The sequence below is a fragment of the Lycorma delicatula genome, chromosome 4, assembly GCF_047948215.1.
Source record: "Lycorma delicatula isolate Av1 chromosome 4, ASM4794821v1, whole genome shotgun sequence".
Lineage (NCBI taxonomy): Eukaryota > Metazoa > Arthropoda > Insecta > Hemiptera > Fulgoridae > Lycorma > Lycorma delicatula.
In genome coordinates this window covers 150,061,637-150,076,895 of record NC_134458.1, presented here as the reverse complement: position 1 = coordinate 150,076,895, position 15,259 = coordinate 150,061,637, and the positions used below count along the sequence as shown (strand labels likewise).

The 15,259-nt window shown below is 31.3% G+C and overlaps 1 protein-coding gene across 2 annotated transcripts in view; it reads left to right on the top strand.

Annotated features, from left to right (window-relative positions):
* The window catches only part of LOC142323950 (tRNA (guanine-N(7)-)-methyltransferase), a 44,554-nt gene extending 39,583 nt beyond the window's left edge, over positions 1–4,971 (top strand). For both annotated transcript variants that reach the window (XM_075364356.1, XM_075364355.1), the window contains exons 4-6: positions 757–870; positions 3,373–3,474; positions 4,809–4,971. In XM_075364356.1, coding sequence (XP_075220471.1) covers positions 757–870; positions 3,373–3,474; positions 4,809–4,931 — 339 coding nt within the window. In that variant the 3' untranslated portion in view covers positions 4,932–4,971. The remainder of the gene's footprint in view (positions 1–756; positions 871–3,372; positions 3,475–4,808) is intronic.
* The last annotated feature ends 10,288 nt before the right edge of the window (positions 4,972–15,259 follow it).

Sequence of the window (15,259 nt, the reverse complement as noted above, 5' to 3'; positions counted from 1 at the left end):
GCTTTTACAATGAACTTTTTACACACCTGACAAGTTTGAAAACTGGAGGACAGAGCTACTTTCTGTGCAACTTGAAGAATTAACCATCAGTTGTCATGTATGAAGCTTATGTATAACACTTTAATTTATTGTATTAATATGACGCAATAACTGTTCTCAAAGAATATGTTAATAGAAATTAAGATAGATAAATAAAATATTTAACATTTAGTAAAAGCTGGTTATAAAATATATAATTACCGGATTAAAAAATCTAGAATAAAAAATAATTAACAATTTTACATCCACCTTACCAGCAAAAAAAGTGTTTTCTCGAGATATTTCTGTTTATTTCAAATCATCATCAGGAGATAAAAATAAAATAATTAGTCAAAGATTAACTGAAAGATCTCAAGAAAATACTTTTTTTGCTGGCATATGTCATAAGTTTCCACAACTGTCAGAATATAGAGAATATATCATATTTTTTGCTGGTAAGGTGGATATAAAATTTTTAATTATAATTTATTTGTTTAAAAAAATTATCAGCTGAAACCATATTTAAGAAATTTATTAAAAAATCTGTTTAATTCAACACAAAGCAATTGTTCTGTAAAGCTTTTGAATAATATTTCCTTTTAAATAATTTTATGGAAAAGTAAGCATTATTAATCTTAAAACAAGCTTTTGTAATTTTTAGTAATTCTTGTTAGCTTTAAAAATAGTGTGATTGTTTTATTGATGCTGTTTTATTATTAATATGTTTTTTATTTTTAGTTAAAGAAAATGTTCTTCTTATATCCTGATCCTCATTTCAAAAAGGCTAAACATAAATGGAGAATTATTAATAAAACATTACTTGCAGAATATGCTTATGTGCTTTCAGAAGGAGTAAGTATTATTTTTAGTTAATATTCTAATTATTGAAAATAAGTGCATTACATTTTATTTGCTTTCTTGTATTGGATTATCTTTGCAATATGAGTAAATTACTCATAAAACAATTGTAAAAACAATCTTCTGTAAAAACAATTGTTATTCTCTTTTGAACAGGACAAAAAGAACATCAGATATCGTTACAGTGTCAGATGAATTGAAGCAATTTTTATAAATTGGAAAAAACTAGTGAGTAAGAATTGATTACTTCAGACAATGGATTGTCTGAATATTTCTAGATGATACATTAACTTTGATTATATGGTACTAAGAAAAGAAATTGCTAAGCAGAATAGAAATGTTTTTTTTTTTATGAATGAATGATTTAATCATTTTGTATCCATTAAGAAGTTTATCTTCCTTATCTATAACTGTTTTTAATTTTAATATTAAAATAACGTTTATAGCAGTTTTTAGTAGTTGGCTGATCAGTAAAACTCAGTACACATCTCTTCAGTATATTCAACTTTATTGTCATTGATAATCCAATTGAATTCACTGGGATCAGTGAATTATAAAGATAATATAAATAAAAATAACATTCATGCCAATTTGAATGGAAGAAGATCTGGATCCAAGTACCAGCTCCAATATTTTACTCTATAAGTAAGTTTCAGTAATGATATATGTTTGTACTAATCGAAATCGATTGGAAGGCCTAGCTTTAAAAGGTCACTTCACAGGTTATGCGTTTTGTACAGCCACCAGTTAGAAAATAGTTTGTGGACCAGTCTGCAGGTAGACATAAAATAAATCACACTAATACCAAGGACTCTCTAACATTTAGGTTTTCGTATTATTAGCTTGGATCCAGTAATAATTTAACCCAAATCAATAAATACATCAGGTAAGAAGGGATTAAGGATAAGAGAAGTTGGTAATAAAAGAATTGAAAATTTAGCCTCGAAGGACTGTGAAATGAGATGGTCAGATCGCGTAAAGGAACTCTTCAAAGCCCATCCTATTAACAATTCTTAGCGAGATCAGAATACTAATCCAGAGTGGGAAAAATACATAACACAGTAACACATATTATTGATATGCGGTTTTGCATCAACCATTCACATAACTGATCCATGGTTTTGCATCAACCAGTTCATATATTTGCCATAATTGGTTTTCCTCCAGATATTAAGAACAACCTACAAGTTTCCTAAGGATCTCAGACCTGAGTAGAAGTATCCAACTTAATTATAAATCATTTGGCCACAACCAGTATAAGGTAGCGTACCAGTGGCTTTACATATACAATATGTTAAATTTTTTATTATAGCAATATATTGCAATGAGTTCAAAATTGAATCCTTTTTTGCACCTTTTCCATATTGATTAATATGAATTAGGAAGGATTACTGTAAATATATCATACTTGTCATTGTTCTCGGCTGTTATATGTTAGTTAACTATTAATTTTAAAAATAATATTTTTCTTCATACAATAAAACTAGTAACTAAGAAAAAGATATGGTAAAATACAAATTCGAGAGGTTTTTTCTACAGATTATTATGCTTATTTTCTGTATATTTCAACTGTGATTTTACTCTAATTTAAATCATTCTTGCTTATACATTGTACATACTTCACAAACTGAATTACAATTTGCAGCGTGAAATGGCTTGTTTTTTTATTTTATTACTTCTGCTTTTGGTGCATCTTGTAAGTCAGTTGTCATTTAGTTAATTTCAGTATCTATTTTTAGTTTCTTGTTCTCCCTGCTGATGCAACCAGATGAGAAAATTATATTAAAATTAAGTATTTCCATATGTTTAATAGTAATGGCATAGTAAAGGTTTTTCTTGAAGAGTTATGAGCCAGTTTTTGGAGTGATTTTTGGTATCTGCAGAAAAACCATTTACTACAGCATAAATTTCAACTGGAAGATGTAAATTCACTGATCAGTAATGTACTGTTTTTATCCTCCAAAAAAAGAATTTTGATTTTCTAAGGCATTATAGTGGCACAACTAGTCAGTTACTCCAATTCTATAGTGCCTGTGTGAATAAATCCCTTCCCACTATCCATCACTTTCCCTTATTTTTAGTCCCTTCTTTCTCCAGTCATTTTGTAGGTATTATATGATCTTCATTTGCCAATTAGATCTATTTTAGAAATGTATGAAGTGTACAATTTACCTGTCATCTCTAGGTAGTTCTGTCTAGGTACTTTTTCTGCCCGTAGTTGCAGAAAAAAAAACCACTCGCTAAGGTTGGTGTTTGATAAAGCCAGGCATCATAATCCCAGTTTGCTGCATATATGCATATTCTGTTGTTAGTGCCAACTCCTGCATAAAAAAGCAAACCTGTTATATGATGTGCCACACATCTTAAGTTGCATACTAATTCCATTTCTGTAATCTGTATCACCTTGTTGATAATTAAATTTTTGTAGAATCAGTTGCCATATTGATTGTTATTAATTACCGTGCACATGAATTTTTTTTTTTTTTACATTTTCAGGGTATTATTTACACTATTACAGATGTTGAGGATCTCCATCACTGGATGGTTAAACATTTAACAGAGCACCCATTATTTGCTATGTTATCAGAAGATGAAGTGGTATGTTTTATTAATTTCCTTTTTGTATGTGTATATTAATGGAACAAGATAGTTCTATTAATTATATTATGCTAATTAGTAAGTATTCAATTGGAACTGATTGCTATCAGTTCAATGCACCAAGGTTAGTTTATTATCTAATTAGTGCTAGTTTTTCAGTTAGTGATTATTTTCAAAGTTATGAAGTTGTAGCTTTTGAACGATTTGAATATTATATCAAATGTGGTATTAAGTTAAATTTATACTTTAGGTGCAGGAATGTTTAGTGGTATTGCATGGTATTAAGTAGATTCCCTTGGACTCGTCAATTGTTCACTAACAGCATTATTGTTTTCTGGTATGCAATTGTTCTTCCACCTGGTAATCTCTCTTTCAAAGCAGATCCTGTTGCTTTATACTCTTATCTATGTTTCAATGTATGGCAGCAGGTGTGTGTTCATGACATACAAGATTAAAGTGCATAGCAGTTTCATTATTGCCATTATTTTTATAAAATATATAGCAAAAGTGCACTGTGCACCCATCCACTGCTGCTTCATAATGACTAACTTCAAAGTGTGTAGTAAATGACATTGCTTGAGTTTTGCCTAGCATTTTGACAGCAGCAATTCCTAATCTCTTTTGTAATTGTGAACCACCTATTTTGAGATAGCCCATTTCGTGCTTAACCCATTAGACAGGCTGTATCAGTAATGTTTTATTGGTCATAAGTTGAACAAAAATTTGTAGTAGTATATTTAAAAAGTATGTAACGACTTTTTTTTTTAAGTAATGATTTTTAAAAAAAATCAAAGATAGTATTTATGTAAATATTTGTAACCTATTCATCAAGCTTTGATGAAAACCCATTTTAAGATTTTTTAATTAACCTTTCAGCAGCACTAACTATTCAGGAGTTTATATTTAATTTTATATTTTTCCTATTTTTTTTGTAATTTTTAAAAAATAAGATTAATTTTATGTTTTTGTGATTTATAATAGTAACTTCAACATAAATAACTTGTTTTGTTTGATGTACTGAAGTTTGATAAGTTTTTGTAATAGTCTATTAAAGGAGAGTTACTCTTAAGAACTCTAGTTCTAGTAATGTTTGTTTTAAGATGTCTTATTCAAAATGTTGGAATAATTAAGGTCTTTGTATGACATTTCCACCAAGGATTAGTCTACTGTGATTGAAATTTCTATGTGATAAGCATTTGAGAAATTGGTGTTAAACAATTTTAGTTCAGTTGAACCAGCATTTTTTTAAAGTATTTTTTTTTTTTAACTTAAATAATTTTATTTTTTGATAGAATAAACTTTTGAATTTATTTATTCCTTTTTTTGTATTAAAGAAAGAAGATCCAATTTCTGAGAAATTATTGGATAGCACTGAGGAAGGCCAAAAAGTTACAAGGAATAAAGGCGATAAATTTTTGGCTATATTTAGGAGAGTCCTGGATCCTTTTGTACTATAGTTTTGTTAATAAATTTTTACCATTAAACTATTTGTCTTTATTTTTTTATTGTATTAATTTATTAAAATCCTTTTATTTCCTTTTTTAACCCACATTTTGCTACGCTTTGATGCAGTGGTCATAAAATGATTTCTTAGGTTTATAGATGCGTCTGAATCATATATATGATTTTAACCCTAAGGTATGTTTATATATAGATTTATGAAATGTTTCAAAAATACAACTTCAACAAGAAAACCTATCTAAATTAGCACAAACTGATTTAGCTCAGTATTTTTTTTATATTTTTACGAATCTAAATAACAGAACAAAAATTTGGATACAGTATAAATGAAATACTTTCTTTTATTTATTTCAATATACATTGAATATATCAAGTTTATATTTTTATGGTAATCAATAAAAACATTTTGGGTGAAGCCCAACTTGTACTTTTACATTTTCAGCAGTGGATTTTTCTATTATTTACATTTCAGGAAGATGCTTGTCAACTGAGTGTTGCAGTTGAAACACTGTTGGTCAATTGATAATCATATGTCCCGTGAGGTTCCTTACACAAAGAATGAGAATCTTCCAAAGGGCAGTTTGCAATTCTATTATCATTTACTTTTCCAGTTGCGAAAAAGCCTTTCTTCTTCAATAAACTTAACAATTTATATGAACTATAAAAAATCTATTAAGTGCTCTGCTTTCCAGGATTGTCTACAATGTGCAATAAATTTTTAACACAACTGAAGCACCTAATCCAAGGTTAGAATCTACTTTTGCTCATTGATTTCCTTACGATTATTGATTGCTGTTGAAGTTGCAAAACACAACATTAATTTTTTTTCTGTCTAGATATAGACATAATGTCAGTTATTTTTACATGGATTTGAATACTATATCGTGGATACTGGTGTTCTTTGGTGGGTGGGTTTCAATTAACCACACATCTCAGGAATGGTCGAACTGAGACTGTACAAGACTACACTTCATTTACATGCATACATATTATCTTTATTATCTTTATTCATCTTCTGAAGTATTACTGAATGATAATTACTGGAGGCTAAACAGGAAAAAGAAAGATATAGACATAATAAATAATTGATAAGATAAGTTTGCATAGAAAAACTATCGCTATTTCTGTGTACATAATAATCAGTTTAATTAATATTGTTCATTGGAGTTTATTCTTATATAAATTATTTGTAGGTCATCTCAGATGAAGCAGAAAATTATTATATTTATTGAACAATAACATAAAATACTTATTACCAACAAAAAGGTTTTTGCTTTTATTTGATAATATGCAAGATTATTATTAAAACAGGCGATTTAAAAACAATAAACAAATATTATTTCATGTAATAATAATAATGCAAGACAAATTATGTTATGTTATCGCAACTTCAGCTATATATGGGTTAATGAGTTCCCTTTTAGCTTTTCTTGCCTCATTTGGATGTGTAGAGTATATGGTATTTGTATTTATAAATTTGCTGCTTAGGATTTATTTTTACTAGTTTAAATGGATGTGCTTAGAAGTAACACTGTCAATAAATGCCCAATTATATATTTTTTCCATGTAATATAAATTATTAATGGTGAGTTTTTGCTCTGTAATTACTGCTTTCTTTAGAGTGATTTCCTCTCCAGTTATTGAACAATGGTGTTTACATACACACACACAGACACACATACGGTTGGTTCAGAAGTCAATTGGTGTAAGTCAGAAAAAACCCAAAATTGGCTTATATATTACATGGTGTTGAAAAATATTTATTTTAGAGGTACATCCTGATCCCCTAGGGGAAGACACCCTCTAATCATCCCTTCTGTACCTAGACCTGATGGACTTTACCAGAGGTAAACAGAGTGACCTCACGCCACACCTGAAGATGGTATGCGATCTTCAGCCTCGCTATCACCAGAGAGAAGATCATCGAGTAGTCTTCTTAAAATTCCGGTGATATCTGAAATCGCCCTGCCAGGTCGAGAGAGTAGACAGAAGAATGTTCTTTCTACATTTATGTCCTAGAACCCTGTACATGACTCCTCGGGGATCCTTGTTAACCTGGTTGTCCACAAAGGAATGCCAAGAGGTCGTCTGGACTTTATGAAAGTAGCTGGATCTCCAATCCCTGTATTCGCCGATAAGAACTGTTCGCCGCTCAGATCACCCTTACATTGAGAGGTCGTCTGTAAACATCAGACAGCATTCTTCATATTAGATAACTCCATATTCCACCAAGAAGCCAACCTGTCTCAACCAGAACTGCGGGGAATCGAGTACTCAGTGACATACATAAAAGTTGCTGTTAACCTTTCCACCAGGTCCTCTAGACCAATTGTGCCCAGACCCTGATCTGAAACAAGTCTGGCTGACAAAAATCTACAAACTTTCCAATCCACATGCCTGTGCAGAATCCGACCCCACTCAACCGGAACGTTATATCAGTAACAATCATGCAAACCGCTAATGTTCTTATGAACAATTAATGAATGATCCCTTGAGCAATCGTCAACCACTCTCCAGTTGCAAACATTGGTAGGAATACACCTACCAATGATAACATCAATATTCGTTCCACCAAACAACCAACGCCCATTCACAAAACCTGCATACCCGTGTAGGTGAGCAATTCACCAGGCTCATTAAAAACCTGCATACCATGTTGGGCTATAAGCCCCCAACTAACTTACCACTAACATCGGTGAAACCACTATGCCACAAATGTGACTTAGCGTTGACTTCCACACTAGTGAGCATTGGAATTGGACTAGAAAATCTGAGGATCCTATTCCAGACCTCAAGATGACCATCAGCAGGGATAGTACTGCAAATAAGAACTGTCAACATAAAGATGCAAGTCCGAAATATCCAAACAAATGACAACATGATGCTCATTAGAGAACTGTTGAAAAAAACAACCTAACTCTCTTCTGCACAAAACAGTGGACATACTATTAGAACCATGAAAAACTTTTAACCAAACAAGATAAAACCGGCAGATCATCAGAAACAATGTAGGGATGTTGCAATAAAACAACATCCAAATTCCTAGGAAGAGCAACCTTACCTGAACAATGTGAGCATCCTGTACGTTCAACTGACCAAAACTAACCATGTAAACCTATCAAATTACAGAATATGTTGACTTTTTTTTTTCTCTTCAGTCATTTGACTGGTTTGATGCAGCTCTCCAAGATTCCCTATCTAGTGCTAGTCGTTTCATTTCAGTATACCCTCTACATCCTACATCCCTAACAATTTGTTTTACATATTCCAAACGTGGCCTGCCTACACAATTTTTCCCTTCTACCTGTCCTTCCAATATTAAAGCGACTATTCCAGGATGCCATAGTATGTGGCCTATGTCTGTCTCTTCTTTTAACTATATTTTTCCAAATGCTTCTTTCTTCATCTATTTGCCGCAATACCTCTTCATTTGTCACTTTATCCACCCATCTGATTTTTAGCATTCTCCTATAACACCACATTTCAGAAGCTTCTAATCTTTTCTTCTCAGATACTCCGATTTTCCAAGTTTCACTTCCGTATAAAGCGACACTCCAAACATACACTTTCAAAAATCTTTTCCTGACATTTAAATTAATTTTTGATGTAAACAATTTATATTTCTTACTGAAGACTCGTTTAGCTTGTGCTATTCGGTATTTTATATCGCTCCTGCTTCGTCCATCTTTAGTAATTCTACTTCCCAAATAACAAAATTCTTCTACCTCCATAATCTTTTCTCCTCCTATTTTCACATTCAGTGGTCCATCTTTGTTATTTCTACTACATTTCATTACTTTTGTTTTGTTCTTGTTTATTTTCATGCGATAGTTCTTGCATAGGACTTCATCTATGCCGTTCATTGTTTCTTCTAAATCCTTTTTACTCTCGGCTAGAATTACTATATCATCAGCAAATCGTAGAATCTTTATCTTTTCACCTTGTACTGTTACTCCGAATCTAAATTGTTCTTTAACATCATTAACTGCTAGTTCCATGTAAAGATTAAAAAGTAACGGAGATAGGGAACATCCTTGTCGGACTCCCTTTCTTATTACGGCTTCTTTCTTATGTTCTTCAATTTTTACTGTTGCTGTTTGGTTCCTGTACATGTTAGCAATTGTTCTTCTATCTCTGTATTTGAACCCTAATTTTTTTTAAATGCTGAACATTTTATTCCAGTGTACGTTATCAAATGCCTTTTCTAGGTCTATAAACGCCAAGTATGTTGGTTTGTTTTTCTTTAATCTTCCTTCTACTATTAATCTGAGGCCTAAAATTGCTTCCCTTGTCCCTATACTTTTCCCGAAACCAAATTGGTCTTCTCCTAACACTTCCTCCACTCTCCTCTCAATTCTTCTGTATAGAATTCTAGTTAAGATTTTTGATGCATGACTAGTTAAACTAATTGTTCTGTATTCATCACATTTATCTGCCGATAGTTCCTTTTACTTTCTTCATCACTAGCATTCTTATATTTTCTACGTTCATCCATCAACTGCAATATATCGTCTGAAACCCAAGGTTTTCTACTAGTTCTCTTTATTCCGCATAAGTTTGCTTCTGCTGATTTAAGAATTTCCTTTTTAACATTCTCCCATTCTTCTTCTACATTTTCTACCTTATCTTTTTTACTCAGACCTCTTGCGATGTCCTCCTCAAAAATCTTCTTTACCTCCTCTTCCTCAAGCTTCTCTAAATTCCACCGATTCATCTGACACCTTTTCTTCAGGTTTTTAAACCACAATCTACATTTCATTATCACCAAATTATGGTCGCTATCAATGTCTGCTCCATGGTAAATTTTGCAGTCAACGAGTTGATTTCTAAATCTTTGCTTAACCATGATATAATCTACCTGATACCTTGCAGTATCGCCTGGCTTTTTCCAAGTGTATATGCTTCTATTATGATTTTTAAATTGGGTGTTGGCAATTACTAAATTATACTTCGTGCAAAATTCTATAAGTCGGTCCCCTCTTTCATTCCTTTTGCCCAGCCCATATTCACCCACTATATTTCCTTCCTTGCCTTTTCCAATGCTTTCATTCCAATCTCCAACTATTATTAAATTTTCATCTCCTTTTACGTGTTTAATTGCTTCACCAATCTCTTCGTATACACACTCTACCTCATCATCATCATGGGTGCTTGTAGGCATATAGACGTTAACAATTGTTGTCGGTTTAGGTTTTGATTTTATCCTTGTTACAATGATTCTATCGCTATGCGTCTTGAAATACTCCACTCTCCTCCCTATCTTTTTGTTCATCACGAAACCTACTCCTGCCTGCCCATTATTTTACGCTGAGTTAATTACTCTAAAATTACCTGACCAAAAATCGCCTTCCTCTTCCCACCGAACCTCACTAATTCCTACTATATCCACATTCACCCTATCCATTTCCCTTTTTAAATTTTCTAGCCTACCAACCTTATTTAAGCTTCTAACATTCCACGCTCCGACTCGTAGAATGTTATTTTTTAGTTTTCTGGTGACCCCTTCCTTAGTAGTCCCCACCCGGAGATCCGAACGGGGGACTATTTTACCTCTGGAATATTTTACCAAGGAAGGTGCCTCCATTTTTGTTAAATGAAAATGCAGAGAGCTACATTTTCTTGGAAAAAAAACAGCTGTAGTTTTCCATTGCTTTGAGTTGCGCAGTACTCAGAGGACTGAGTGATGTTGATATGGCCGTTTAAGTCATTGTGACTCACGCCCCTAACAACTACTGAAAGAGCTGCTGCCCTCTTTCAGGAATCATTCCTTAGTCTGGCTCTCAACAGATACCTTTCCGATATGGTTGCACCTTCGGTCCAGCTACTCTGTATCCCTGAGCACTCAAGCCCCCTCACCAACGGCAAGGTCTCATGATTCATAGAGGAGATTCATTAGATTAACAATAGAAAAATAGAATAACATTAGAAAAAGTAGCAACTCTTTTTTTTTTTAATTATTCACCATAGCTAACCATTAAATACATTGAAAAAATACTTGAAACAATTTATAAAACCTCCTAAATATTCAGAAACATTTTGTACAGTCTCCACAAAGTTGGGGAATATGGAAACTGACTCCCAAGATAACGAGTAAAATATTTCAAGTGATATAAATTTTTTCCATTAAGTTGGTTTTTAATGATATGTGCTGTAAATAATATGGATGTTTATAGAAAGGCTTCAGAACCAATTTAAGAGACTAAGTCATCCAAAAGTAGTCGCACCAAAATTTCTTGGAATATGATACTAATTAACTTGTTACTGACCAGAATATTTAGGAAATGAAACTGTTGGAAAAGCAGTTATACTCCTTTTCCAATCTAAAATCATTTCTTCACCTTGAACATCAAAATAATAATAAAGCTATTAAGTGATAAGTGCTCTGTGGTAATGGTTTAAAAATTTTGTGGCTTACATAAAATTGCTGGTTATTATTAACTTTAGTAAAATGTACATTCATTTCCGTAGACTAATTTTATTTAATGGAGATTTTGTTTTTCAAACTCAAAATTGTGTTTATTATTAATTTCTGATTGAGTTATAATTCTAAAATATTATTTTTTTTATTTCTGTTTATTAATAACAATTATATACAAAGTGTGTATGTATATATATACTTTTTTATCTCTGTTTTAGCTAATTGCTTGTTGGAAAACAGGTGAAAGCTGCTTTTAATTCTCATAATGGTTGTTTTTATAACTGTTGTATCACAACTGTTTATAAATCTAATATATAAATGCAAAGTTTGTGGTGGAGTCTTCCTGTCCGTTTGCAACAGTATCATGCGAGAACCAACCAACTGATTGCTTTAAAATTTTCAGGATATGTTTTGTATTATCTCAAGGAAGGTTTTAAGCCATAGATCAATCCTTGGGAGTGAAGTTGTGAATTTTTTCTCATCAGAAGTGTATATATATCAGTTACTGCTATTATGTCTTTTGTCATTTAGTTTTTTTGTCAGATGTTTGTAAAGTCTGCCTACTTTAACAGTTATGTATAAGTATTATTCTCACAACCATGACAATAACAAACAATAGGGTTCCAGGGGGTCGGAGCCCCCTGGCTAGATGTAAAGGTAAAGTGAAGTAAGCCCTGACTGGCTAGTTTATACATAAATGTGAATGTGTAGTAAACTCATGACTAAATATTTTGAATCATTTTCTAAGTGAATGTTTAAAAAGGAAGTACTTCACTTGTATTCTACAATCCTGCCTGTTTTTGTGTATATTTTTTAATCAGTCTGAAAACAACTTATTCTAATGAGCCTTTTCATAACACATTTTAACAGAAATATGTACCTTTGTTTCACATTAGCTTTTGTCTTATGTAAAAAATAGTTACTTAATTACCAATGATGTATAGCTTATATAAGTATTCAGATTATTGAATTTGCACTATTTTTACTCTATAATATATACTTAATCATATAGCTGCTATTCTCTGTACAATATTTTATTTTTATATATTTATACATTATTTCAGTATTATTTTTTTTTGTCTTAAGTCACTTGACTGTTTTGATGCAGCTCTCCAAGATTCCCTATCTAGTGCCAGTCATTTCATTTCAGTATATCCCCTACATCCCTAACAATTTGTTTTATATATTCCAAACATTGCCTGCCTGCACAATATTTCCCATCTACCTGTCCCCCTAATATCAAAGATTATTCTGGGATGCCTTAAGATGTGGCCTATAAGTTTGCCTTTCAGTATTATAAAAATAGTAATCTTCCAATAAAATATGTGCTTATAGTAATTATGAAAATAAAAATGGAAAAATAGGAAAACAGTGGGATTGTACTTTGCTTGCTAAGTACATGTGTGGCAAGAAACTTATACACGTTTGCATGCATACACTCAGATAGATATATTAGCAATTTTAATGCATTATGACCAGTTAGTTATCTATTGCCTATGATGCATTTCATTATCAAAGTATAATAACCATTTATTGTATGGCTGCTGAGCAGGAGAGTGGTCTTTAAAGAGTAAAATTACATATAGAAGTGCTCATAATTTACTTGCTGTTATAGTTTTTTCAGTAAGGAAGTAAAATTTATTACTGTATGACCTATTAATAGAAAATTATATTTAATAGAGATAAAATATCATTTAAAATGTCATAGATTTGTTAAAAGCTTAAGGTATTTGACAAATTTGGTATTGTTATGGACATGTGTGTATGGCAATCTGAAACAGAAAGTACAGGATTGATTTTAGCAAGTCAACTTGTAGTGGGTGGTGATAGTGTTTATGTATTATTAGGAGGGATTTAGAAGCCTGATTTAAACCAGTAAGCAACACAGCTCCTGCATAGATCCATAGGAAGAGCTGGTTTTATTGAACCATGTTCCTAATGTGCAGGAATCCACAACATTGGATTGCATATATCCAGTGAGTGTTCAGCCAGAACTCAACAATATAACTATAATTAATATAAGAAAGGGAAAATTCAACAATAGAAGATCCATGAAAAAAACCAAGGAGTGCTTTAAGATCTCCTCCAGGTAGTGGGCTCCTAGTAGCTGTCCACAATTGCTCTCAGATTAAGTTATTTTACCGGATTGAGAGCAGCATGTGATTAGTGAATTTGCATTGACCTGTCAAATATATGCTGCAAAAAATTTGTAAATAGTAAAAATCTACACGAGAACAGATTCAGAAAAATGTGCTCTCTCTTCATTATTCTTGGTTATTGATATCTGACTGAATTATAAATTATTCAATTGCTTTTCTTATCGAGAAGAAATTAGGCTGTGTGAGAACTGTTGAAGAGAGAGAATAGAGATTTATGATACTTTAAAAGTAAAAATTGGAAAGTTATAATCAACATATTTAGGCAGGGTATGTATATAGTCATATGCGAATGACTGAACAAAAGGATTAAAAAAGTCTATTGTGCAGTTATACAAGATATGTTTAGCCCATTTATCACATTAATTAGTAGACATTATTAAAACTTTTTTTTTCCAATTTCTATTCTTTTATATACCAATTAATCTGCAAAATTTATTATAAATGTTCTCTTTTTGTTTTAGTTAAAATAATTTTTATAACAAATGCAATAATTTTATGATATGGACTGACTGACATTACAGCTTATGTAAATATTAATTTATTTATATAAATATGTTAGTTTTTTATTGATTTTAACGTATTAGTTGCTATTATAGGTCTAGAATTTAAAAAAAAAATTATTTCTGAAAATTGTGTATTTATGCAAAAATTGAAAAAAAGTTAAAACTTTTGAGATGTAATGGTTAAGATTGTTGATGACTTTTCAGATGTTTAAAATAAAGAGCTTTTGAAAGTAGGTGATGGAAGAATTTTTTTTATAATCGCAGTAGAAAAAAGAAATTGCACACACGTTATGCCATTTGTGCTAATTTACTATTTTGATACAGGGAAATTTTGGAAAGTAAAGAATAAGGGAAGAATATCTTGGATGGCATTAATAAATGAAGTTTGAAATGAAAGAAAATTTGAAGTTTTTTTTTATTTCTTTACCATTAGATTTAACTTAGTCAAGTATGTTACTTGCTGAAACTAATCTGGTAAAGCACTAAATGTAAGTGATATCCAGTTCTACAAAGGAAACTTTCAGTCAATTAACCATATGGGCTTATTATTTAATAAACATTATTCTCAAAGAAACAAAACCCTAATGCCTGTATACTTAAGATACTTTACATGTATGACAATTCGCTAAACCTGTCATGTGTCTTTTTATGACTGGTATTATAAGGAGCAAATAGCACTCCTTTCCATGGGAAACAGCATTGTTTACATCAATTGCACAAAGGTTATCTATAATGAGATATTGAACATTACAGAAAAAACATATTTTGTATATTGTTTACTTAATATTTTAACTAAAATATATTACGGGTTGTTGATTAATGAAGATGTCTAAGTTGTCAGTACAATTTCAGATTCATTAACTGTTTTATAATTTACAGTATCTTTTCAGCAATGTTACTGGTTAAATAGTTACAGAATCTGAACAATAAGAATATGTGGTTGATTTTGCTATTAAAAAAATCCTGATCATAAGGTCAGTTTATTGACTTGTCATTGTTTTCAGTAAAATCAATGCAAGTTTTTCCTTTTCATTGAAGATATAGTTTGTTTTTTTTATTTTAAGTAACCCATATTCCCCTTGTTTATATTTGACAATCCCACTGAAGCAGAAATTAGTTGAAAAAAATCCTCTAACTTCATATCAATTTTTTCAGTGAATATGTTAAGCAAAAGCAGATTTTTATATGATTTTGTACTTATGAAAAAAAAAAAATACAGTGATATTGGTGAACTCAAATTTGTG